A 26,601-nucleotide genomic window follows, 5' to 3' on the forward strand; every position below is an offset into this window, starting at 1 on the left:
TTCATTGTTGCTCTTCCATTAATCCGACGAGCAGTTCATACACGATGTCATTCAATCACTAGTTACTCGATAACTAAGGCATAGAGCGAAATCCAGTAAAAGGAGATATTTTACTAAGATATGCCTAGGTGTGCACAGTATCCGAAGCAAGCTATCAACAACCGTTGGCCTACTATTTAAAAAGCTCGATTTTTTCAACACGCCTTGTATTAGCCCTTCCCTGGATTAAGTCGGCAAGGAGAGATTTGTCATAGCAACAACCATAATTTCAATGTTGTTCCTATATATACAATACAATAAGTGGCGTATTTAGGGGGGCTGTCGGGCTCAAACCCCTCCCCCCGAAATAAATTCGTTAGTTTTTTACATTTCACGTACAACACTAATCCTTTTGACCATTTCTAAGAATTTCATTGACTTTCCATTTTTTTATGCTCTTTGTTCAGATATAATACTGTATTTGTCATTCATTCCATGTAAGAACTGCGTTCTTTTTTTCTTTCTTTCGTCCATTCTACTCTTCTGTTTCGTTTCCTTAGTTGTGACTCAAGTCGGCTATCGTCAGTAACACCAAAACTAAGAGGAGCTAATAAGCGAAACTGGTGTTCCACACCAACTTGCACGGATATAAACATAACGGTACTTTAGTTGTTTTAGCAAAGGAATATTTACATCGTTTAGTTATAAAGAAAGGTAAATGTTTAAATGAAAGAAAATCAAGAGGGGGGAATAAGTAGCCCGGGAAATTGGGTAGGCCACGAGGATGCTTCCTTTTTCTTCTATGAATAGAATAAAAGGTTAGATTCACTGCTAAATTTTTGTATCTCCTCACTCTCACTCAATGTTTTCATTCTTTATATATATATATATATATATATATATATATATATATATATATATATATATATATATATATATATATATATATGTGTGTGTGTGTGTGTGTGTGTGTGTGATAAATTCACTGCTATAACGAGTTTTATAACTACTATTTTCCCTATATAGAAATAAGCATTATATTTTCCAATAACTCCCAGATAGCGAGATATCCTGTCATAAACTTAAAATCTCATCCTTTTCGAGTTTTTTTTTCCCACTAAAAAAGGAGGTATAATTCTACATTTCTTAGTAAGTTAACGACTATATACGAGATCTTAATTGGCATTTAAGTTTTTGTGTTTGGTGTATTTATGCAACGCCGAGGTTAAGGGCAGGACTGTTACTACTAACGTTCGCTCCGAACCATAACTGAGGCTTGAACCGAAGGCAGTTGGCTTGCACAGATCATCATGCAAGATGAGCCTTCAAAGAACAGCCGTTCTTCACGATATTTTCTCACCTCCAAAAGAGCTAGCTGGATTACAGGAGTTTGGAATAGGAATAAAATTTTGTGTACAAAACAGGTTATTTGGTTTTGTCACAAGTAACTCTGGTCTCCTCTACTACCTTATTTTAGGGGGGGGGGAGGAAAATGATAAATTTGAGGGAATTGCTAGCAAATACTTTAGGAGAGGGATGAATACCTATGGTTTAAATTAGCACAATATGCGAAAACATTTCAAACTCAGGTAAAATCTGAAGCACGATCGATCACGGATCAGTTTCCTTCATTTAATGTAAAAATGAACCGTCAGTAATAAGGAACCTGTTTGCTTTCCTAGTTCCAAAAACAAAATAAAGAACAGCAACACATGAACTTGACGGATATCTCCTTTACGATATTTTCCACATTACGAGATGCATTTAAGTTATAACACGTCTTTTTTTATTTTTTTTCCTCAGGATTGGTAACAGATAGAAACGTGCTGTTTGTTTTAAAATACGCGAGCACTCGTTGTTAATGCGTGACAGAGATGGCAACACCGTACGACATACAGAACTCTAGCAGCAGCGGTGAGAGTGATAACTGTTTTTGATACTTACGATACTCGTAAAATGACGATACAAGAACAGGTATAACATTCGTTCTCTCCATTTGCGTGATGTGACACCGCTTGAAATTCATCGCCAGTTGAGTGAGACATGTGATGATTGTGTCATAGATATAACTAATGTGCATTCGTGCGTATGACAGTTCAAAGGCATAATGTTGTGTGACAACAAACAAAGACAATCTCGGCATAATCGCACAAGCGGGTCTAACTACAGTGTGCACAGATCCCATAGAAATGACAGCTTTGGAAGCGACGTGTTCCAGATTCATTCGGTGATCCTCCAAAATAACTTTCTCCACTCATTCGATCATGTCATCACACTGGCTGTGCGAGGCTGAGATTCTCTTAGTTTCTTGTTACACGACGCTCTATCTTTTTTAAACTCTCGCACTCACGAACGCACATTAGACACATACACATACATGACACCATCATCACATGTCTCATTCAACTGGCGACGAATGTTAAGCGGTGTCACACCTCGCAAATTGAGAAAGTGACGAGTATCGTATCAAAGACTGTCATCACTTTCACCACTGTCACTAGTTTTGTGTGCTGTGCAATCCAAAAAAAAAAAAAAAAAAAGTTATAACTTGAAGTATATACAGATGTCAACAGTAAAACAGGAACTGCATATCATGGAACTTTAGTTCCACAGTGTATTAGAAACAAATGAATATTATTTTACGATAATTTGAAAGACAAATTCTAACAGTTCCTTCTTTTCTTTCATTTCATTGCGAATTTCTAAATAAAGAAATCCAGCCTTTGTTATGTACTTTGGAGAGGGTTGCTAGCAGGAGTGTCCCCATGGATGGCACACACTTCGAAAATGAAAATTAAATGAAATCTTTGAGTTTTACGTCCCACGGTTATGCCAGTTAGGCTAAAGGAGACGGTGATGATGAGTAATGTATGAAATGGTGGAATGAAGAAAGTGGGAGGAAACGGGAGAACCCCCGAGAAAACCCACGCACACGGTGTTTGTCCACCACAAAGTTCACTTGGCAGGAGCTGGGATCGAACCCGGGATCCCAAGCACCAGAGGTGAACGCTCTACCACTGAGCCACCGCGGCTCCAGGCACACACTTCGATTCCCAGAACATTTCTTGTGCTCTTTCTAGAACGCTGAATTCCGGTCACAAAATATTTTCTTACACGTCTTGTTTTAAAAGAATCTTGCTTTATAAAACTCGAACATTTTGAATTGGTATTGAAAAAGCACACACAAATTTGGCTCAAAGAATGGTAAGAGGGAGTTGATTTTAAGTCAGGTATCGTTTATATCATTCGCATTCGCAAACTATTATATCATTTGTAATGTCACTTTTTTTTTTTTTTATCGCATGAGATGCATCCTCATTAAGAAATCATTACAAATGTGCAACTACTGATGAAGAATGATTCAATACGTACCTACAAATATATAATAATAAATATTACGTTATAAGAACAAAATAGAAGATACACTTTGTTATCTGTAGACCTATCTCATATTTAAGGGTCCACGTTAAGAGAAAATTAGTTCGGCTATCCACTGAGTATTTGGCTGACCCAATGCATACGCTGATCTGATGTGCAACTTTGTCAGCAATTTTCGGACACTCGTAAGCACTTCAAAAATAAACTTCTTTGCGAATTAAAATACATTACAATGGAAACACAGAAGCTCAAACACGAGTAACTGTACTCCAAAATCCTTTCACTTGTGTGATATGGAAACAAGTTATCTTCACTTAACGAATACAAGAAACTCAGGTAGAATCGAAACTAGTGGGAACGAGAGGGAAAAAAAATGCGTGTATCGAAAATTAACTTACCATTGTATCGTTGATCCAATTGCAATTTGTGGGTGATTCACCAATATGATTTTTCACAGCATAAGCAAAAAACAAAAGATAATGTGCAAAAGCTACAACATAAGTTTGTTAAACATTGATAACGGGAAGCAGACAAGTTTCTACGTTTGATAATGCCAAATAATAATAATAATAATAATAATAATAATAATAAAAAGTACTCAACCGCATATGGAAGTGTCTTAAAATATTCATTCATTTTTAAATGTCTAGCAACTCAAAATTCCCTGACATTTCCTGTTTGGCGCCACCTCGAAACAAAAACATGTCGAGTGAAGCAGCGCAGAAATATGAAACAACTTGTTGATGTGAATCCAGGATTCATGTTAAGTATTTTAACACGTGATGAAAGATGGTGCTTTCAGTACGAATCACTCATAAAGCACCAGAATGAAAGGGTCAAGCCTCTCCACAACCGAAGAAAGTGCGCATCCAGAAAAGCCGAATCAAAACTCTGCTTACTGTTTTCTTCCATACCAAAAGCATCACATCCATAAAGAATTCACTCCCGAGAGCCGCACGGTGAGCGCCAGGTATTATGTAATTCAGCTGCTTGTGGCCAGGATTTGTAGAGTTCGATCTGAATATCGGCAACAACGCTCATGGTTTCTGTTGCACGACAATACACCCGTGCACAAGAGCAGAATGGGTGAAGAAGAAAGATCGTGGAGCTAAACCACTCCCATGTTCTCCAGATCTAGCTCCATGCAACTTCTGTGACTATTTCAAAATTGAAATTAGCATTGAAAGGAAGGAGTTTCAACACCATTCCTGACATTCAAAAGGCTTCAACTTCGATTTTGGAGGTGATTCCGAAACACTAGTACCAAGACTAACTCTTGAATGCATATATCGACTCAAGAGCTGTATATTTTGAAAATAATATATATATATATATAAAGGTAATTTAACTTATTAGTCCACAACGCTTTTATTCTTTCATTTCCCATTAGTCACCTTACTGGACACATTGTATATAACTGAACAATATCATGCTTAAACAAAACTCCGAGTTAATCATAATTTTGAGGTATATCTCTTTAACAATTCTGTATAGTATTGTCCTGCTAGTGTCACAACGAAAAGATTGATTAACATATATTTCAGTTTCACTTTCATCTTAATAGGTGGCGTAGTTATGGTACAGTACCAATTATTATTTTTTCTCGATTTTTGAAAACTGCGCATGAGGATTTACACTCATCACTATAATTTTGTTCATCTTCATAAGTACTACCGATTGGTCATGTCTTATCTTTTTTTCCTTTCCTTCACTAGAGCATTAAGAATGAATGGATTATGAATTTGAGGTATTACAGAAAGTAAGAATGCATAGAGTATGCTCTTGGCTAACAGACAACATTTATTCTTCACTAGCGTCAATTACCTGCTTCGCTAGGTTAAAATAAGAAAAAATAGTACAGTGAAACCTGTCTTTAGCGGAATCGAGCGGGACTCGCAGGAATTTCCGTTAAAGTCAGGTTTCCGCTTAATGGACCTTTCCTTTATATATATATATATATATATATATATATATATATATATATATATATATATATATATATATATAATTTCATGTCCTTCGACTATGGAAGGTAGTATAAGCAACCCATTCATCAAATGTTTCACTATTTACATCATACCAGCCACCACAAAATTCGTTAAAAACTATATGATGTCTTTTGCGGAAACTTTCTAATTATCCATTAGATGCTTTGAATTCAGTTTTCCCCACTTTTAGCTACCGTTTTAGTGTATTCCTGTAATATAGGAACCGATATGTTGTGAATTTGGGGTCTGAATGTATTGTTTTTCAGTTTTCTTAAGTTATCTCTTTATTTTTCCGCGGTATACCTCAGGACAGAAAACTTTTCTCTTGAATTCTGAAAGTTCTCTGAAACCTTCACTGCTTGTCTTCACGACATGTGATAGAAATTATGATTCCTGCTTTATTGCCTGAATTCCTTTTCTCCATAACCTTGTTTTGTCAGTTTTCTCATTTATGTCGATTGTCTCTAGTTGCTACACAAGTGGAACAGAAGTACGCCTGCAAGGAAGACTGACAACTGACATGCTTCGTAGGACTAGCCGAAAATTGTGGTGGGTGAATATGCGTAGTGGTTGGGGAAGGTCAACACTGTCCAGAAAAAATTAACAAAAGGACGAAGACTTTATTGCAGACTAGTGCATATCTCTGCCCTCTCATAAAATGTGTAAACATTTTCTAAACGCGGTAGTCCGGAACTCAGAATTTTCCGTTAAAGGTTTATTTTACTTTCCATTGTCCGCATAACACAGTTTCGCTTAATGAAGGGACTTTTACATGGTTTTTACTCCAAAATTCATGTGACCGTTTAACACAGTTTTCCGTTTAATAAAGAATTCGTTGAACGCAAGTTTTTACTGTAATATGTTCCGTCACTTTTTACTATTACTGAAACACTCTTTGATATCGGTCATTTTCGATGATTTTTATATATAAACGGCATAGGAAGTATAACTGTTCATCTAAGTGACCCCGGAAACTATGGAATCGACACTAATATCAGTCATTTTCGATCACTTATATATATATATATCCCCCTCCCCAAGTTGGGGGTAAATTTGCATTTAAACGGCATCGGAAGTGTCACTGTTTATCTCAGCGACCCCAGAAGCTATGTATTCCTCCCCCTCCCCTAAGTTGCACCGTCAAAGTGAAATGATTAAAAAAAACATCCCAGGCCCGAGCCTCATCTATGATGAAAATTTGATCGTGATCGGTCTGAAGGTTAAAGAGTTACTAAATCACAAACATAGTCACTTTCATTTTTACATATATAGATAGATTCTGGAAAGTTCTTGAGTCTTGTTATTCAATATACCACTCGAATTTTGCAGAATTAACGTAATACTTCAAATTCCTAACCCAATCTTTAAATGTCTACGAAGTGGAAAAATCGCCAAAATTATTTACTACTACAACTGAAAGTAAAACACATCACTGGTGAGTTTACATATTTAATGTCATACTGTTAACCTCTCGTAAGTGATTTGTTATCAACATTTCCTTCACAAATTGAGAAGCCCAATTTCCCAGTATCGCTTTAGTTATTGGTAAACTATTTTTTGCCACAACATCTAATATCTACTACTCTTTAGGCAAGTGGGTGGTACAGAAAACTGACCTATTAGCCTTCTCCTCCAACTACATAGTAGTGAAACAGATATTTTCTCCGAAATTCAGTGTTGCCAACAAAAAATCGAACTGCACGACATATTTCGGCGAGAATAGAGGTGTGGGTAAAAACTGACCTCCGTCACATGAGTAAGGAATGGACTGTCTTAAATGTTTTGGCGAAGAAAAAAGTAGTCTGGAAACAACGAGTGATTGATGTTACTTTGTCATTTGTCACCTTCAACCTGCTTTCAACAGAATATTTCTTCTTCCGTTGAGAAGGAACGACCTATATATGCAAGCAAATTGGTCAATGTTCGTCCACTTCACCCTTCTCTATATAGAAAGAAGGACCCCACATGTGTAGTTCATTAATCATAGTGTAACGGGGAACAAAACTATGGCAACGTCGTTGGACACACATTAAGTTACAATGTCAGTAGTAAGAGGATGCGACTGTTCGGACAGTTCCGGTTACCACCCACTAAGGCAATCTTGTTGTTGCAGCCACAATATTTCTAATTCGTTTGGCGCAGTTCTTCTTTATTTCTTTCAAAAATAACATTTTACACCAAAAAAGAGGTTTCAGTTTTTGTCTTCTCGTCCTTATGGAACATCGAAGTTACGAAGGACGGGACCTACCATTAACGTACAGCTCCGAACCACGACCAATGTTTGAATTAGGTGCAGCTCATGAGTCCACAGACCATCAACGTAAGATCAACCCTCAATGTACAGACCCTTCCCCACTATACTATCTTGCCTGCAAGCGAGCAGAAATACAAGACCATGCCACTGGACTTGACAATAAGCTAGTAAACAATACTAAATACTCTGTATTACAGTTTAGCAGAATTTATTCATGGTAAAATATGTAATGGTACAAAATGTTCTGTGGTATCTGAAATCAGCTCTCGAGGTACAAGTGCAAGCTATGATTTTTTCTTCTTTTTACTGCTCGCAACAGCCTGAAATGAGAAAATATAATTTGGTAAGACACACAACAAATTTAAAAGTAATTATATACACATGTGACTTAAAATATTTTACATATCCGTGCTAGCTACAAACTACGATTAGAACAACAAAGTGTTAAAATAACGGCAGAATGACGTACGCTGAGTTCTATGATAGTACACCCACTAAAATGTCAAATGACACCATGATCAACCATTATTCTACGGGTATAGATAAAATTCTATATTGTACCAATTGAGGAAAGCGAAACGGCAGAAGGAGATGGCTGCAATTGTCAAGCGGTAAAAGCACTAACTCTGGAGCGTTGCATCGTGAATGCAGCCCCAAATTGCGTTATTTGGGCTTCCTTGACACCAGATACAAAATATGCTGGCACAAATTTTTCTGAACTAGAACATTCGATGAGGTAGAGAGCAAACATTTTTTTTTTTTTTAATTGATACTACAGAGTTCAGAAAAGTGGTGCAAAACTAAAAAGTATTTATTTTGTACTGAAACGACAAAGAAAAGCAAAATTGGTAGTTAAGAAGAAATAAAAGTTGTAAATTGTGGACATTACAAGTGTTGGATATGAGCACCTTGGTAACACGTCATTCGTCCAACCGATATCCGGTTTTCGCCCGACCAGGACTTCCATGGAACCCAAGCATCCAATGGATTCGAATTTTGTAAGAAAATATCTCTGCACTGCTACGAAAGATCTGTTCGTCAAATTTCATCATACGATACGTACGATATCTTCTTGGTCGTTATTTGCATTATTAAAAAGACGATCTTTTTTCTATATTACAATAATTTTTACCCAAAATTAATTCGCACTGTCAACGTAAGAAAACAACTCAAGTAATAATTCCCACCTAAGAATAAACACACACAATACTCTTACGGAAATTAAAAGCAATAGCTTGTATCTTGCATCAGTGAATTAAGGTAAGAATGATCTTGAATTTATTACATCCAATACTGAGCTTACACTTTTCAACTCAGTGAATAATTTAAAAGACGAAGAAATCAAAAATTTAGAAAGTGAGTCAGGTAATATCTATAAAACGCTATTAAATAACCTAATACCTATACGTGTTTAGAAACCTCTTGTTATAGCACAGAAATTTGGGTACGCAGCTTATGACGCCATAATTATTGGGCAGCCAAATTTATACAATATATAAAGGTCTTGGAAACAACTACTAGTTGATGTAATAGCGTTTTGCAGATATTATCTGGGCCCCTTTCTAACTTCTTGATGTTCTTATTTGTACTCACTTACATTTTAAAACATTTTAAAATACAGGGTTGAGCTTAGCGAAGAATGTAAGTGGTAATTTACTGAACCAGTTGTTGCGCCCAAGTCTTCGGCCCGCTATAGACTACAAGTTACACTCGTACTTAAAGCTCTAACTTATTACATGAAACTTTTTTACTTTGCCCACCAACCACCTCGCATACCATATTGTTCATGCAATTATTCAGGGACTTAGTTGTATACAACAATCCCGTAGGCAGTGACATATATTAACGTCAAGCAGGCAAGTAATAGCGCGTGTGGCGATATCTATTAGCGTGAAAAGTCGTAGGCCTTCACATTGGCGGTTCTAGCAGCCCTCCTAATTGTCACAGAGACATGAGCGACACTTCGTTGGAAAGCTTATAGAACATAAATTCCGACGAGGTAACTTTTGTGCCCCCGTGCCAAACACGTAAAAGAATTTAAAAAACAAAAAAACAAATAGAACATTTGGAAGAAAAAAAAATTGTAAAATTTGTAGGACGCTGGCAACACTGTTGTTTGTCGTACGCAGGAAAAAATAATCTCACATGTATAGCATACATTCGCAACAATCATAAAAAAATTGAAGGGAGTAGGCACAATAGCAAGAGAGATAGAAATTTGGAACTTCGTACCTCTGATGGTCACTCTGTACATATTTTCGATGGACTGTCGTCACGTTGGCAGCCCTAGAGAACCTCCTAATTGGAATCGAACCCGGGTCTCTCGCGCCAAAGTAGAAACTCTGGCGTGCGACTACATAAATATTTTTTAAATACACATTTTACATTTATTTTTTGATGTGAGAAAAGGGGGGAAGGGGGACGAGAGATTAGAGAACAGTCTTACACACGTAAGTTTCCTTCTAATGAAAAATGAAGAGATCAGGGAGAGAAATATATAATCATACAAAAAACAAGTTTCAGTAAACGTCAAACTTGACGAGCTTCACCTAATTACAGTGAAAACTGTCTATTTTGGTCACCATCGTTTCCATTGAGAATTAGCCAACTTACAGGAAGTAAATGAATTTTGATGCAAAAAAATTTATAGACTGTAATGTAAGCGCTTTTAATGTAGTGACTAATTATAATAGAGCTTGCATTCTATAACAGGGTGTCTACTAAAATTCCACAATGAAATTTCGTGACTTTTTCGAGACCTTTTTTCCCAAATTATAAAATTTCCTAACATTTTAAAAAGCGAATTTGGGTGCGATATGGCCGAATTTTCATCCATGCGATACAAACGTACTTTGCTTGCGATTTGGTAGCGTCTAAAGCAGAAGATAAAGACATTTTTGGTGTTTTATAGAACAAAGTTTTCCAATCTGTACTTACATTTGCACAGTTAAAAAAAATCGTGACCCAAAAGCTAAATTTCGTGACTTTCATGACCGTTTTCTGATTTCGTGACTTTTTCGTGACATTCGTGACCGATAGACACCCTGTATAATTAATATGTAGTAAAATTATTTATACAATATAAAGACGCCATATTCAATAGATATGAATATTAGTTCGTCATTCGCACACTGTTTTAAATGTAATTTCGGTATTCTATTACCTATAAAACACTACTGCATGTTCTTCATTCCCTTATTCCTTTCACCTATGACGGTAGTTTCAGATAACATCGTGAGTTTGTAGATACACTCAAAACATCCATACTATCTCACCCTTCTTAGTAGCAGAACACAGAAAGTGACCCTGTTATTTATTTTGAAATAGGTGCTAATGCATCTTAACGAGCAAGCAGCGAAAAGAAATTATGTTACTTTTCTTTCTTTCCAAGACTTTACAACATGAATCGAGTAGTTTTTGTTGTCAATTTCTTGCAAGCCCACAAAAGGAAAATGATTCGAATACGTAACAACAACAACAAAGGACACTCATAACTCAATAAAAATGAAATGAAATCTTTCCGTTTAACGTCCCACGTTTGTGTCCTTTAGGCTAAAGGAGGCAGATGGTTAAGGCAAGTGAATGATGATGGAAGAATCTGTCAAATAATATGCGAGGAAACGGGAGTACCCTGAGAAAATTTATGGATACGATGCTACCCACCACAAACTCACTTAGCCAAGGAACCAAGGACCCCACATATCAGAGGTAAGCACTCTACCACTAGGTCACCATTCCCTCCGCTCATTAAGATTGATTTGAGTTTAGAGTCCCTTTCAAGCAGCGAGGTTATATGAGATGTAGACCTACATGGGATTTGAACCATATGAGCTCTCACCGGAAATTGAACCCGGGTCTCCGAAGCCGAAGGCACGTACGCTAACCGCTTAGCCACGACGGAGTTCTCTCCCCAGCTCAAAGCTCAATGAACTCATCTTTTTATATACTTAACTGACAACAGACATAAAAGGTATAAACAGTACCACCCCTGCTGTATTATTTTGAAAAGTAACTTTCAATGTATAAGTCCTCTCCCATCTCTTTAGTTTATAAACCTGACGAATCATACAACAATAAAAAATGTTCTGAAAGGGTTTCTAAGAAACGAAGATCGTGTAGGCGTCCAATATACGGAGGTGAATGTAACATTAATAACACAGGAATTACGCTGCTTTAATACACAGGTTAGAAGATATCTAACTTAACATGTTTCACTGTGGCTCAATACAACTTCCATCTTTGTTTTCAATGAATGAATAGATAGGTTCGAACCCTTTTAATTCAAGCAGCTTCACAACTGTTGCACGTTGCTGGATCAACACCGGGATCAGGAACAAATCATTTGGTTACACGGAAACAGAAGTCATTCTAGACTCACACACGTTCCAGTATTTAAACAAGCTTACAAATAATATGTGTCATTATTAATAGAAAAACTACGATAAGCATGATCTGTGTTTTTTTAACATACCCTAAATGTGAATAAATAAATAAATACTTTGTTCCAACAGAATAAAAGCTATACAATTAATATTGGCAACAAACGATATACTTGGCAGTGCCATAAAAATTATTTCCTGTTATTTTTCGAAAACTACGCATGGCAATTTACCATCAAGCATGTTATTTTATTTAGCCCGATGTTATCTATCGATTGAAATATATATATGTAAAAAAAAAATTAAAATTTTTGAATTAATCATAATTACGAGCTATATTTCATCAAACATATTGTACCTAGGTACACTGTCAGGGTAGACTTCAGTATCAGCTTCATCTTAATAAGTGGCTTGGTTTTCATATAGCAAAATTTTTAGGCTTACAAAAACTTAGTTTTTCTCAATTGAGTGGATTTACATTTTGTTCAGCTTAATGATATTTATCAATTAGTATTTGTCTCATATTTCTAATAGCATTCTGCGAGTATTGATTCCCACCTAGAACACTATGAGCTGATAGCTATTTTCCTTTTAAGTCTGGTAAGTCCTGAAAAATTTATAGAGTGTATATGGATAATTAGCGTTCTTGTGTCGTAATCAGGAGACTATCATCCTGACTGAGGATCAGGGCCGGATTAAGGGAAGGGGTTAGGGGAGGCTATAGCCCCGGGCCTCCACTCTGATCAAAATCTCAACTGGCTATATAAAAAGAATCATAAAGATACAATCATCATTATAAAATAAAATATGACCAAAAATATGAAACATATTCCCTTAGCTTTCCTACCGTACTTTCACAGAAATGTATTAGGTGAAGTCAGCAAGGGTCACATATTTTATCTAGCCCCGGCCTCCTGATAGGTTAATCCAGCTCTGCTGAGATTCAGCATTTTCCCTCAGTTGCACAAGCGAATGAGGAGTTAGCGCACTTCTTTACAAAATTCATTTGAAAGTTTTACTGTTAGTTGTGTCTAATCCAAACGATTTCGTATCTGTACCCGGTACTAGTTAAATAAAATAAACAAAAGAAAAAACTAATGCTGTCTGTCGTTTCTTCCTCTTCGAACACTGGTACTACAAAAGCGTAAGGGTAACGCACTCAACAGTCAAACCATAATATTGCTAGAAAATTGAAATTTAAATGGAAAATTCCTTTCGTCACAAAAGCAAAGGATAAGAAAGGATTTAAAAAAAAAAATGCACATCCTAAAGAAAGACGTCTTTTATTTTTTCCTTTCAAGAGTAACGGACCTTAAGAAAAAAGGAAATGAAATCTTTAAATTTTACGTTCCATGGTTATGTCGTGTGGGCTAAAGGGGACGGTGATGATGACAAATGAATGAAATAGTTCAGTGAAGAAAGTGGGAGGAAACGGGAGAACTCCGAGGAAAAAAAAACACGATTCCACCATAAAGCTTCCTTGACGCAAGCTAGGATCGAACCAAGGACCCCACGCACCAGGAGTGAACGCTCTACCACTGAGTCACCACGGTCCCCAAAGTATCTTATGAATCCTTGAAGTTAGAGAGATGAAACTCGGCATATAAACTTCATTTTCCAGCGTTCTGTAATATTCTGCATTTTAAATGGAGAGGACAATTTCTATTAAATTGAGATTTCCAACTCTTTATTGTGAACCTCCTTAAGTTGAATGCGTAAAATTCGATATTTAATCTCTTAACTAAAAATAACTCGACACGTGTTTTGGCGTTTTCGAAAATTTTCCTCCTAAAGGGTCAATTTATATACTATTCAAATTTCCGGTTATTTATTCAGGAAGTGCCCACTGTGAAGATTCACTTACGTTGTAAGCGTGAAGTTCGGTCTTCATTAAAAACGAGCGAACACTTGAAGTTTTTCAAAAAATTCCACATTTAAAGGGGGAAAGGGAGGCAATTTCAACAATATTCGAATTTCTGGTTCTATATGTTGATATACAAAATTTATCCTAATTCTAGGTTCTAGTTTGAGGTACTTTGCAGAGGTACTACAAATGAAATCTTATACATTAATCTTAAAAGAGTTTAATTTTGAATGTGGATTAAAGTGTCTGTTAGTGAATTGTCTTATGCACTGGAAAGCCTAGCACAAACAGATTTCTCTTACACATACCTGGTAGATCCTGGATGACGAATATTCAGTTCCGTGCTTTTCATTGTCACTTCAGCTCCAATCCTGATATGGTCTTGATTGGCGACGGATTCTTATCTCAGTGACGAAGAACTGATGATTAGCAATCTTTTACTAGTCCTATAACGACTATGCCGAGCACCCTCCGTTTCGGTGGTGTTAAACTTGAAATGAATATTTTTAAATTGAAGACAGTTGAACGAAGAGTATACAACTTCAGTTATGTCCATGATGACAATGGACATAAATCTTATGGTTGCTTATCTTCTGAGTACCACTGAACTGAACTGAACTGATATTAGGATCTTTGCTGAGGTTAATAATCTAAAAGCTCGTGGACATAGCGTAAAGCCACATCCAGTAATAAAACTATTCCGAGTCAGGATTCCAGAACAAATTTCGGAATTCAGAAAGAGAGAATATGTAAGACAAGCTGTCATCAGCAAATAAAACGAGTTCATAGACATAACTGTATACTAGAGTTTACATCATAATTCAATTCTTCACATATGCAATTATTCACAAATAAACTTAGTTCCGTATTTTCTGATGTTTCATAAATTTATACCATTAAAATGAAAATTAGATTTAACTTCAAATAAAATCTAAGATTGAGATCACCACAATATTTATTAAACCTTATTCTTTCCGTGTGAAGAACGAGCTCTTCTGTTATAGTATTTCAATAGAAACTAATATCGAACAAAGATCATTTTCTCCCTGAATTCGTCAACTAACTTTAGGCATAAAATAACACAAATTAGGCCTACCTGCTGTTTTCCTTTTTGAAATTTATTCTTCCCTTTTGCACTCAACTTCTTCATTTTAAAATATTTCAGTTTATCTAACTTCTCTGCTTCCTTCTTTTCTTCTGCTTGCTTCTTTCTCAGTTCTTTGAATTCTTTGTAGTTGAGACACTTGTTCTTCGGAGGCAAAGCACCCAGTCTTATAGCTAAAGCTGCCTTAGCCTCTTCTCGCTTCACGGGATCAAATCCAGATATTGCGAATTTAATTACGTCGTTCTTCGCCTTATTTAAACTAACTTCTCTTGCACTGTCACTAGATTTAGAGATTGTTTCTTTCTTCGTTTCAGGTACCACTGGTTTCACAGTCTTCTTCTTGGATTCATAAATAACAGTCTGATAGTTAACAGAGTTCTTCTTCAACAACATAGATTTCGTGGGGACTTGTTCTAGTTCATCCATAGTTACTCTTCTTCCTGAAGACACTTTTTTTTTTTATTTACATAGATGAAACATCGAAATATTTATCTGAAAGAAAAATATGCACTGGTTAGTCACAAAGTATATCAAACTGTAAAAAAGACAAAATGTGGAAAATTAATAATGGCTAAACACAAAATTAATAAAGCAAGATATATATATATATACCATTTTCAAGCTCCGAAAGAAGCACAATTATTCACGCGTTGCGTTTTGAAGCGCAACATATGAATGGTTTGAACGTTTAGATTATGACTTTCTTATTGAACACCTTTTTCTTGTTTTGAAAATGTTGCAGCCTTTCAAAAGAAGGAGGAAAAAAAAATTGAATCTGGCATTGAAACAATACAGAGAGAATCTTCGGAGAGTGATTTAACAATGATCCTGACTACAAGGAGAGTACAATACAAATATTTTTTTCACTACAGAGTTACACATATAGTAGTAGCATATGTGAGAATTAATGTAAAATATACACAATACGAACAATTAATAATGATAAATCTTGCTCTTACCTTTTAAGTATGTTTTATAAAATTAAATCTGTACAATTTCGAGTTCAATATTAACAATTTTAAATTGGTGCAAAGTGTAGATAGACCATATTTGTAAATATTAATATTTTTTCTACTTTTCTATTTGTATTTCAAAAAAAGTAATCGTAAGCGCGATACTCATAAAATATTAAGTACACTGCATTTCAAAAGTTGGTGCGAAACGGTTTTTTTTTTTTTTTTTTTTTTTTCAATAAAAGAAGTCTGTCTTTTCAAGGTGTTTGAATTTACCCATCTCCATCCTTACACCCACAGAATGCAAAATGAGTATTTGAGAAGTGATACGATGTGTTTGTGAGTCTGATAAAGGTAATCACCGGAACTACCGAAAATGTACAGATTTACTTTTACAAGACTATTTTCAAAAACTTTCAGGCTATTATTCAACACAATATTGTCTTGAATACATAAAAACTATATTTAGTCTACTTATATCTAGGTTACTCAAAATAATTATCTTATAGATAAAGGATCAAAATAACATTTTAAACTTGTGGCAACTTCCAAAAAATTCTTTCTATTTGCATTTTAAAACTATTATTATTATTATTATTATTATTTTGTAGAACTAAAATAATTGCAGTATTCTAGGTTGTATCTTTCAGAATATTTATATTTTTCTGTAATATAACAACGGCATTATCAACAGTACCGGTGTGTAGTCTAATGAGCATATGATGAACAGTTTTCCTAGAGGGACAAAAAGGTAAACGCCGAAGTTTAACTCCCAATAACATTTTACTGTTAATAATGAAACTAATTACATTCGGTTTATAAACTAGTACTATACTGTGATAGTTTTTTACTCAACAAAGACTGTCTACTGGATGTTAGCACAATTCGATTAATATGAACATTGCACCGTTGAAACTTGTGAACAAGCCTTATCGCAATAAAACACATGAAAAGAATTAAACCATAAAGACCAATGTAAACCCTGACTAATTTAATATGATGTCTATTATTACATCATACGCAGAAGGAGTAACAAACAGATTTTGTATCACAACAAATCCTCTATAACTGCGAATTAAACGACATACAAAGAGTGAAAGAAATGCACGTCTGAATCGGGATTCGATTCCGGGTCTCCGGTTTAGCCTGTCGGTACGTTTATCACAACGATACGCAGTCCGCTCCATAAAATGCACGTATGAATGTTCAGACAGCGGACTGCGTAGAGTAAAGTGGTTTACATATCGGCAGAGTAAGCCGAACACTCGGATTCGAATTTCGATTCAGTCTTGCATTTTTTCACCCCATACATAGGTCGTGATGTCCGTTAATTCAAAGGCACAATGCATTATTGAGAAAACACAACCACCGATGCATATTATTGAAATTTTTAGCTCTTGAACAATCGTTGGAAGAAATAGAACCTTCAAATACGTGATGTGGACGATACCTTCGAAACTTAGCTTATAAAAATCTTGAATTAGAAGTAAATTATCGATCAGGACACAAAACCAGGTTAGCCAATCATGGTATAAAGTAGGTATACTATAAGGTTCGTTCATCACAGAACTAGACTTACACACTTCCAATACCCTATCTGCGAAATGTCAAGACAACTTCCTCAAATACTTCTCACATTTCACTTTTCCTCCATCGAATAAGCTTAATAGAAGGGTAGTACTTCCATTAAAATAATAACAAATAAGATTATTGGTCGATCCCATTCCCTAATACAGTAAAACATGCGACATGACGGCATAAATAACGCAAATAAACAAAATGCCAAAATAATAAACGACATTATTTTTTTAAAAAAAAAAAAACAACATACATAGAAACGAAATTCAAGCAAAAAGAAGTTGAAATTAAATTTAAATCAATATATTGAGGTTGTTTAACTAGAATTTCAATAGTAAATTTAAAAAATGAAAGGTACCGGTAAGTTATAAGTTAACGATTATAAAATCTATTTTACAAGTAGTTTTTAATGTTAAACACAGATTTACAAAACTAGTTCTACATTTTATTTGTCGTTATGAAAGATTTAGTGCAAAATGTTTATGGGAGCAACTAAAAAGGGCAGTTCGAGCATAAATGATTTGGTATTAAGCAAGAGTTTTAATCTCATCACTGTTCAGTTGCAATGTGTATTCTGAGAAGATACAAGAAAATGAAATATTTCAGTTTAACATCCCACGTTTATGCCCATTAGGCTAAGGGAGACGATGATTAAGGCAAGTGAATGATTGTGCAAGAATTGGTGGTATGTGAAAGTGGGAGGAAACGGGAACACTTACGGAGACGATATTGCCCAGCACAAACTTACTTAGCTGGGAATGGAACCAGAGACCCCCACGCACCAGAGGTAAGAGCTCTAACATTGAGTCACCGTGCTGCCAAGAGAAGATACAAGGGTCATCCTGAACTACCGATGAAAGCGAAAGTGTTTAGCGAAGCAGTCTAGTACTCACAACGTAATTAGATGGAGGAAGTAAATGTTTGTGTGAATTTTTACGAATAGATGTTCGACACAAATCATAAAAGGCATTAAAATAAGATTGAAATAACGACATTAAGACAAACTTCAAGGTACCACACGACGTGAATGCAAGAACGTAAGAAGAAGAAAAAAAACTTACTCATCATCGGATTCATCTCTACTGCCTTTCTTCAATCCACCGAATACTTCTGTAGGAATGGGTTGTTTCTCAATTGGAATGTCATCCTCCTCCTCTTCTTCCTCGTCATCTTCTATTTCATCATCATCATCATCAATGTTAATTTCATCCGGGTTCACAACTCGAGTCTTATCTTTATGGTCCTTGTCTTGGTCTTGAGTCTCTCCTCGAACAAACAGAATATTACCACCCTTTGTCTGAACAGGACCTCTCTCTTCACGAACCATTTCCGCTGCTTTCGCTTCAAGCATTCGCATACCATCTTTCGCTCCTGGAGCAAGATCGGCAACAGTACCTAGCACACTGCTAGCCGCTGATAACATCTGCGCAGACATCATATTCACTTGGGTATTATACGTGGCCTGAACGCTTCGTTTAATTCGTAGCATTTCTCGCATTGTATCTTCATTTCCATGCCTCACCTCGAATTCCTTCCAGGTCTGCCAGAATTCTGGAGTTACTCGAGGATCACACATTTGACTGCAATGTGCATAAATTGCTCTCGCCCTATCAATTTCACCGAGTTTTGTCTCCATTTCAGCAAATCGTAGACACATCTCTCGTGCCTTTTCATCTGGAAGTACATCAATGGCTTTTTCATAAATCTGTCTCGTCTTAGGAACGCCATATATTTCCGCTGCCTTCTTAATGTAAATGTTGAAAAGCTCAAACTGCTCTTCCGGTAATACAGCTTTTGTTGCTCTCTCGTATACTGCCATTGCGTGACGTGCTAACCCGTGTTCCTCCTCCAATTTAGCATACAAAAGATACAACGGTTTCGCGAATTTTGCTGGACAGTTTTCCAAACACTGCTCAAACAAATCTCTTGCACGCTCAAGTTTCGCACCACCATATCGATTCAAAAACTTTGTCAAATACGTATTCCAAATGTCAAAAACGTTTGGCCACTTAAAAAGTGCTATTCCTTTCTCGTACGCACGGAAAGCTTCTTCAAAGTACTTATGTTCCTCAAGGAATAGCCCATAATTAATTATAATTTGTGGTGTGCCAATTTTTAAATCAATAATCCGATCGTACACTGCTTTACATGACTTGAATGTACCAAAACTTTCTTCCAGATCAGCATACATAGACCACACTTTCAATGACTTGTACAGCCTCATTTGAACAGTCTCTGTTTCGTCGTGATAATCCACTTTCCTTGGTGGGGCAGCCGTTGCTCGTTGCATTAATTTCAATGCTTCGTCGTAGTTTTCATACAATATTTCCATTTCTGCCCATTCGCACCAGACAGAAGCCAGATCATCTACTTTTGTGTACGGTACATGAGTAGCCTTTTCAAAAATAATGCGCGCATCTTCGATTTGACCATTCTGTTCATAGAATTTCGCGAATGCAACCCATAATGAATGAAGTTTCCCAACAGCTAACTTAGGATCTACAGTGTGTACAGCTTCTGTGTATGTGTTGATGATTTCGGTAGGTTTTCCTTCAAATAATTTTACTCGTTTGTGCCACTCGTGTACATTATGAGGATTCTGCCTCAACAGTACGGAGTTAAGAAGTAACAGTCGCCTCTCCATTAAATTTTCAAACCTTGCTAGTCGAAGCTCCAAGTCTACATCATCTTCTTCCGTTGGGTTAGCTTTATTTGCAACTTCTTCCATTTTTCGACTCAAAGAAAGTTCCTCGAATTGGGCGTACGCATCGAATACCTGAGTAAAATCTCTCACTGTGGTGACAGTTTGAATAGCTTCCTCGTATATATCCCTGGCTCTTTCGAAGAGACCACTTCGAACATAATAGTCTGCTAAAGAATTCCACAGATGTCCTAATTGATCTGTGTACCTACGTAATCCACCACGAATTATGGCATCAACATTTAAAGATCTAACCTTATCTGGATTCTTCGATATCAACTCACATAACTCATTCCACAATTGGTGATTCGATTTACCGTGCTTGGATACAAAATCTTCCTTGTTAACTATATATGCTAACTTTACAGCTGCTTCATCTAACCGTCCAACTGATATCAGATATTCAATGTAATCCTCGGTATCTTCAGGACACAACTTCAAGTATCTTCGGAACACTCTCACTGCGGTTTCATGTATATTATGAGACTTCACAAATTGCAAATATAACGGCCACACACGATGATGTTGTGTAATAGGTAGAGCACGCAAAGCTCGGTCGAAAACCTGCCTAGTTCTCGTTATTTTTCTTTGCTCTATAAGAAACATGCAATAATCTAACCAAATACGCGGCATCTTATGCATGAAAACTAAAGATCTCTCAAATGCATTGTTTACATCTTCGTACCCCGGATCTGTAATACACCGTCCTTTAATTTGCTTCCGTCTCAGTTTTAAATAGTTGTACCATAGTTTGTAACTTCCAGGTAACTCTTTAAGAGCTCTTTCATACACAATGTTAATAGCATTTTTCGGCGCCTGTTTCTTATGTTCAATATAACGCAACCAATGTTTCACTGAGAATGGATTCCGAAGAATATCTTCTTCATACGGTAGATCCTCTTCATTAAACACTATACGTAAAGTTCCTGGATTATCATCAAACAAAGTGGTGGGCATTTTCGTTATTATAATATACCAACTTATGACAATATTTACACAGACACTATAAATACACACCTTGCACCTCCTACCACTCACAATTCCACGTTAGTCCACACTGCAAAATGGCAAGTTCAGACTACGCAACGTTTGCAACTATTATACGTGAATCTATGCCACACTACCATACTCCAATATTTATCATACCTTTTTAAATTATTTATCCTGTAGTCCAGTCATTCTACATAGAAAATATTTTAAACTTTCTTGGAAACACAAATCCCTACTGCAAACGCCCGTTCATCTGGTAATTCTGAAACATCTGCACATCACCAAATTTCGTTACTCACTTTTACACCTGTAGGGTTTTAACTATTTCTTCTTGAAACTTTGAAAAATATATGAGTATGAATTTTTTAGGAAACAATGCACAATAATTTTTCAGTTCAATTCAATGCACAATATTTTTTTAAATATTAATTCCAGTTATTAACAGTACAGGCATGATAAATATTTGGGTAGAAAAGAAACTTTTATAGATGTACTTTTATAGGAAAGAGTTAAAATACTACTATTGTCATCTGTAATCGTAGAGCGTGCATCGTACATGTGCCATGTAGTATAGGAGAATGTCGAATAGCAAATATCATCACATAAAATATGCTTTTCTCTAAGAATAGCAAACAATACACGTTTTAAGTGCAGAAGCTATTCTTACTTTTCATTCTACAGATCGAAAACAGAAAATTACGGAAAATAAACACGCTTCATACTAATTGAAGTATTGCAAGAACAGATTGGCGTGAAGGTCTAATTTGGAAACTATGAAGACGGTAAGCTTATTATTTTTCGTGCAGTTTTACTATACGGATCCATACTATAAGTAGTAATAGGAGTAGGAATGGGTTAGAAGCCCCGCAGGGGTTCGTTAGATTATGTTCTCGACATAAAATGGGCAAATTAAAGACCTAAATTTTTCTGCACATTTTACAATATGTGGATCCGTATAGTAAAACTGCACCTTGTTTTTTAAATAACGTACAGGTAAAGTTTAGACATACCACTCAAAATAATTGTTGAACAGTTATTCTTTCGCTAATATCCTTCTTCTCCAAAAGATTTGCGCTGAGCGATACGATAATACCTCACTTAGAATAAATGAAAGGTAAATGTTTAGCAGACGGGTCCAGAAGTACATAAAAAATGCAAAACTTACGGGAGAAATAGAAGATGCAAGTACTTAGGCTAAACATAACCTAACCAAATCTAACCTTCAATAAACTAAACTAACTTAAACTAAACTGAAGTAACCTAAACTAACAGTATTAATAGAAATAAGCAAAATTCCATCTTTTTTTTTTTCGAAAATTATGCTGGATTCCTATACTAATATAATCTAACAAAAACTACCGAAATTGCAACACTTTTTAGAAAAAAATAGCTGGACTCCTAATGCTAAACATTGTCCAAATGAAATTCAACAGACCACTAGAAGTAATAATTTAAAAATTACAATTGTTCCACAAATTACGTGCATACAGCATCCAGAGATTCGCTATGCACACTAGTGCTGAAACACTAACTATCCTGTGCAAGGTGGCCACTAAACAGATGTTATTTAACTGGGGTTAAATTCCAAAGTTGGGCGTCCGTTTCCAGCAAAATTTTTAAAATTTACAGAAAAGATATGGATAATTTGATCGTTTGTGTGCTTGATAATATATAAGAGTCTCGAAAAATGTGTTTATTTGTTATATATAAGCGGTTATAAACATGGGACTATAGGGCGAGCGGAGGGAACTACTTGGCGCAAGGTAACCGAACAGTTGCATTGTGGGAAAGAAACGAGCATTTATGTTATCAACATGGCGAATGTACAAGGGCAATGAACTAACAGTTTTAACATTTGTGAAGCAATACGTTGATAACGAGCAAAATCTTTTAAAAGTTTGTGAAGAGCACGGATTAATGAACCTAATAACAAATTGCAGAAAGTGTGGAAAGGAGATAACAGCGAAAAAACGTGGCGAAAGCGGACGCCCAACTTCGGAATAAATGCCTTTAACTGAGTCAGGCAGGGCGAAACTGGTATGTACGTGCAGGGGGATGTCAAAAAGGAGCAGGCACGCTAGCGACTTTGGGTGTGCGTGTAAGCAAAGGTAGTGAAAACACGTGAGTTTTTGCAGTAATATGAGTTCCTATAAAACTACCCTTGTAATGTTATCACACTAGTGCCGGCAACGCTACACTTCTAAACATAAAATACAGCTCTTGTCTAGAAATACTATCGGCAGAAAATAGTATCCAATACAATAATTTTTCTGATCTACTCACGTACCGGTATATTAACAGTTGTGAAGCACTAGTAATGAGTTTAAGTTAATAATCCTACACATGTAAATATGAAATATCGCTGCATTACTTACTCTCAATTCTACCGCCTGCAGACATTGTTTCCGTATGAACATATCTTTCAAATCGATGCAGGTTAACATAAAAGCTACACTGCATAAAACACAACTTAGTGAACTTTGTGGTGGACAAACACCGTGTGCGTCGAAATTCTCGGGGTTCTCCCGTTTCCTCCCACTTTATTCACTCCACTATTCCATTCATTTTTCATCATCACCGTCTTCTTTTGCCTGCCCGACACAACAGTGAGACGTAAAACTGAAAGATTTTCTTTTTTGCATAAAAAACAGACTTGTGCTAGGCGGCCAATAAAAACCACAAATGTTATCCAAGAGTCAAGGCAGGAGCACAGCATTAGAATTACGCGAACGTGTGCCTGTGGGGGAAGGCACGTCGCGATGGTGGGTATAGGGATAAACAAGAATAGTGAAAAAAAAAATCATTTCATAAGGCATAAAAACACATGTCTTGCATGTGAAACAGCTTTACGGCTCGTCTATGGTTACTTTTACACTGCCTTTACATAGCATTTCATCATATCTTCTTTATTGGGTACGGGTCCTAAATGGTAAATGAAATGAAATATTTAAGTTTTACATCCCACGGTTACGCCGTGTAAGGTATAGGAAACTAATTATATGAAGCAACTAAAAGGGTGGAATGAAGAAAGTGAGAGGAATCGGGAGAATCCCGAGAAACCCACGCACACAGTGATTGTGCACTACAGACCCCACTTTGCGCGGGACTAAATGGTAAAGAGTACATTTTGCATTTCGTATTTTTACCTTATTAGGTAAATGTGAGATGTAATATCCCGATATATTGATGTAATATCAGATTATATATATTACATCAATATCTACGATAGGAATGTGATTTTACAAGTTTATGCTCTAGTAAAGTGGGGTGGCACTTTAAATTACCGCGCAGGTTAAAGATATGGGACTTTACATTATTTCACGATATATTTAGTTTTTCTTGAATAAATCTACTCCTAAGTCGTTTAAATATGGTTTCCTATGGGAAAAGATTCATTCTTGGGTGCAGATGTTAGAAGGGCTTAACTCTTACAGGTACAAATATGGCGTGTTGTACACTATAATAACTACTGTGCAAAGCCATTAATCGACCTGTTCTAGGTGCCTACTAGGAAGCAAGAAGCATATCTAACCGATTCAGTCCATGGGGGCTCACACGACATGTGTCCATAGGGAGCAGGTGCATCAGTAATGGAGAGCATATGCAAAAACCAAGATAGTATATATAAGCTGCACACTTTACATGGAGGAATCTTTAAGACATTTCTATAATCACGCACCGAATTTGCTTACTACCTTGAAAAACTACAATATTTCATAATGGGTTCCTTATTTAAGCTATATTACATAGTAAAGAGCATATAGTTTAAATTACGGTTTTCGACGTTACGACACATGTTAGAGGTGGTGTCAGTGCAGTTAGTGGATCTATGGAATTTTTTAATTTACAGAAAAAAAATGTAGCTAATGTTATTTTAAAAGAACATTTTGTAAGTAATTAAAGTATGTGGAATTCTTACTTCTGATGTGTCTAATGTAGAAATATATAAACAAGGTAACAATGTTTTATACACACATTCATATACTATAACGAAGTGAAGTGAAGTCAAGACAATGTGTCAGCTCATGATGCGCTACTTCGAAAGGATCCGAGAAGTATAAATAATTTGGAATACAGGGTAAGCAATTTTTTGGTATATGCAATCATATATTTTTAAAATTTACAAAGGAAATATGTAATGTGGGATGGAACTAACTTTAAATTAATAATTTATAATGTGTAAATCGTAAACTAAAATTTCAGTCAGCATTCGCATACGATTTATTTCAAATTGTTTTGGTTCATTCGACAAGGAAGAATAATAGAAGATCATTTATGTATCACACATCTATAAATCGTGTATGCATCACTTAATACACCATGTGTACATTTCGTACTACATTATGCTGGCACACATAATTCTTTCACTATAACTGACAATTTACTGCTAACATCAAAATTTCGGATTTGGACAACGAGAGCCGTTAATTTCCATGTTTACGATCAGGAAGAATATCTGTTCTTCCGCCATATAAAAACTGAAGATCTCGAAACCTCAGTGTAAGTCTCAGGAGAATGACCAATTAGAAGCCGTATGAGACAAGCTGAGTCTTACACTAAGCCTTGCGTAGTATAGTTGGCATAGTTAAGCCAGTAGACTTCAAATTCATCCAAATCCATGGAGGAACCGTGTCCAGGTTCCAATAGAAAGAAGGTACAATTTCATCAGTACAAAAGTTAGTGAGAGAGATTTATGGTCTATCACATTCACTCAACACTTTACTTAAAATATATTAAATTCAAGTATCATACAAGAACTCGATTAGTGTTTCGTTTATCTAGCAGTTTAAATAAGACAGTACCCTACCAAAAAATATAATATTGAAGGATACGACTTCTCGCTAAAGTATAAATTATCTAGTCGCCAAAGTAACAGCTTTTAAACGTTTCCAGCAAACTTTTTTTTCTTTCTTTCTTTTTCGTTACCTTCGTTTACGCACATACCCAGCGTCGCTAACGCATCTGCTTCCTACGGATGCACCTCCACCTTACCGCATGGGCTCTCCAACTTCGTCTTGTCCTTACTTGGATTAGATACACTTCTTTCTTTTAGCTGCTACCTAGCACATGCAGATTTTTTTTTTTTTTAATCCAAAAACATCATCTTATGAAATGAGATGCATTCATCTTTTAATGTTCTTCAAGTTACGGATGTCCAAGTGAGACTCACAGATAGTTCTTTCTATGGAAGATTCGTTAAATCTCGATTGTACTTTAACCTAAAATATTTTTTACATTATTTTTTTCTAGAAATATCTCAGTCTATCAAGAGCACAGTTTTCAAATTGTTAATTTTAGAAGCCTTGCATCTAAAGCAGGATTGGCAAAAACCATGGTTTTTATTGAAAAAGCCAAAAACCTTTTTTTTTTTTTTGGTTCAAACCCAGTTTTTTTATTTAAACCAAGCTTTTTTTAAAAGGGGGGGGGGGTAA

General features: G+C 35.9%; 3 protein-coding genes across 6 annotated transcripts in view; 1 reads left to right on the top strand and 2 right to left on the bottom strand.

The window, feature by feature from the left end:
- Positions 1-7,790: 7,790 nt before the first annotated feature.
- Positions 7,791-21,479, bottom strand: LOC145690115 (uncharacterized). Of its 4 annotated transcripts, none has more exons than XR_014132171.1 (4): positions 21,326-21,479; positions 14,939-15,439; positions 14,151-14,332; positions 7,791-7,919 (listed from the first exon to the last, which is right to left on the bottom strand). XR_014132171.1 is itself a non-coding variant. In XM_081764697.1 (3 exons), exons 2-3 carry the CDS (start codon positions 15,371-15,373, stop codon positions 7,884-7,886), a joined length of 471 nt encoding a protein of 156 aa, XP_081620823.1. In that variant the 5' UTR covers positions 15,374-15,439; positions 18,540-18,677; the 3' UTR covers positions 7,791-7,883. The 4 variants fall into 4 exon arrangements, 1 of the variants encoding a protein (XP_081620823.1); XR_014132172.1 differs by having other exon boundaries at positions 21,197-21,333; XR_014132170.1 differs by lacking the exon at positions 21,326-21,479 and adding an exon at positions 18,540-18,677.
- Positions 18,536-21,202, bottom strand: fand (Pre-mRNA-splicing factor SYF1 fand). Its single transcript, XM_081764693.1, has one exon. The coding sequence runs from the start codon at positions 21,134-21,136 to the stop codon at positions 18,536-18,538; it is 2,601 nt and encodes an 866-aa protein (XP_081620819.1). The 5' UTR covers positions 21,137-21,202.
- A 204-nt stretch (positions 21,480-21,683) lies between the features above and the next one.
- LOC145690113 (WD repeat-containing protein 46) overlaps positions 21,684-26,601 on the top strand; it is a 70,729-nt gene continuing 65,811 nt past the window's right edge. Inside the window, exon 1 of the mRNA XM_081764694.1 lies at positions 21,684-21,951. Coding sequence (XP_081620820.1) covers positions 21,943-21,951 — 9 coding nt within the window. The 5' untranslated portion in view covers positions 21,684-21,942. The remainder of the gene's footprint in view (positions 21,952-26,601) is intronic.

The sequence above is a fragment of the Thermobia domestica genome, chromosome 7 (genome assembly GCF_964235325.1).
Source record: "Thermobia domestica chromosome 7, izTheDome1.hap1.1, whole genome shotgun sequence".
Taxonomy (NCBI): Eukaryota; Metazoa; Arthropoda; class Insecta; order Zygentoma; family Lepismatidae; genus Thermobia; species Thermobia domestica.

What these genes read in the sequence shown, in the direction of transcription:
- LOC145690115 (XM_081764697.1), bottom strand. Translation starts at nt 15,373, where the DNA reads ATGGATGAACTAGAACAAGTCCCCACGAAATCTATGTTGTTGAAGAAG. An exon ending in TTCAAAAAGGAAAACAGCAG is followed by an intron (nt 7,920 to 14,938) that starts GTAGGCCTAATT and finishes TTCTCATTTCAG; the next exon opens with GCTGTTGCGAGCAGTAAAAA.
- fand (XM_081764693.1), bottom strand. Translation starts at nt 21,136, where the DNA reads ATGCCCACCACTTTGTTTGATGATAATCCAGGAACTTTACGTATAGTG.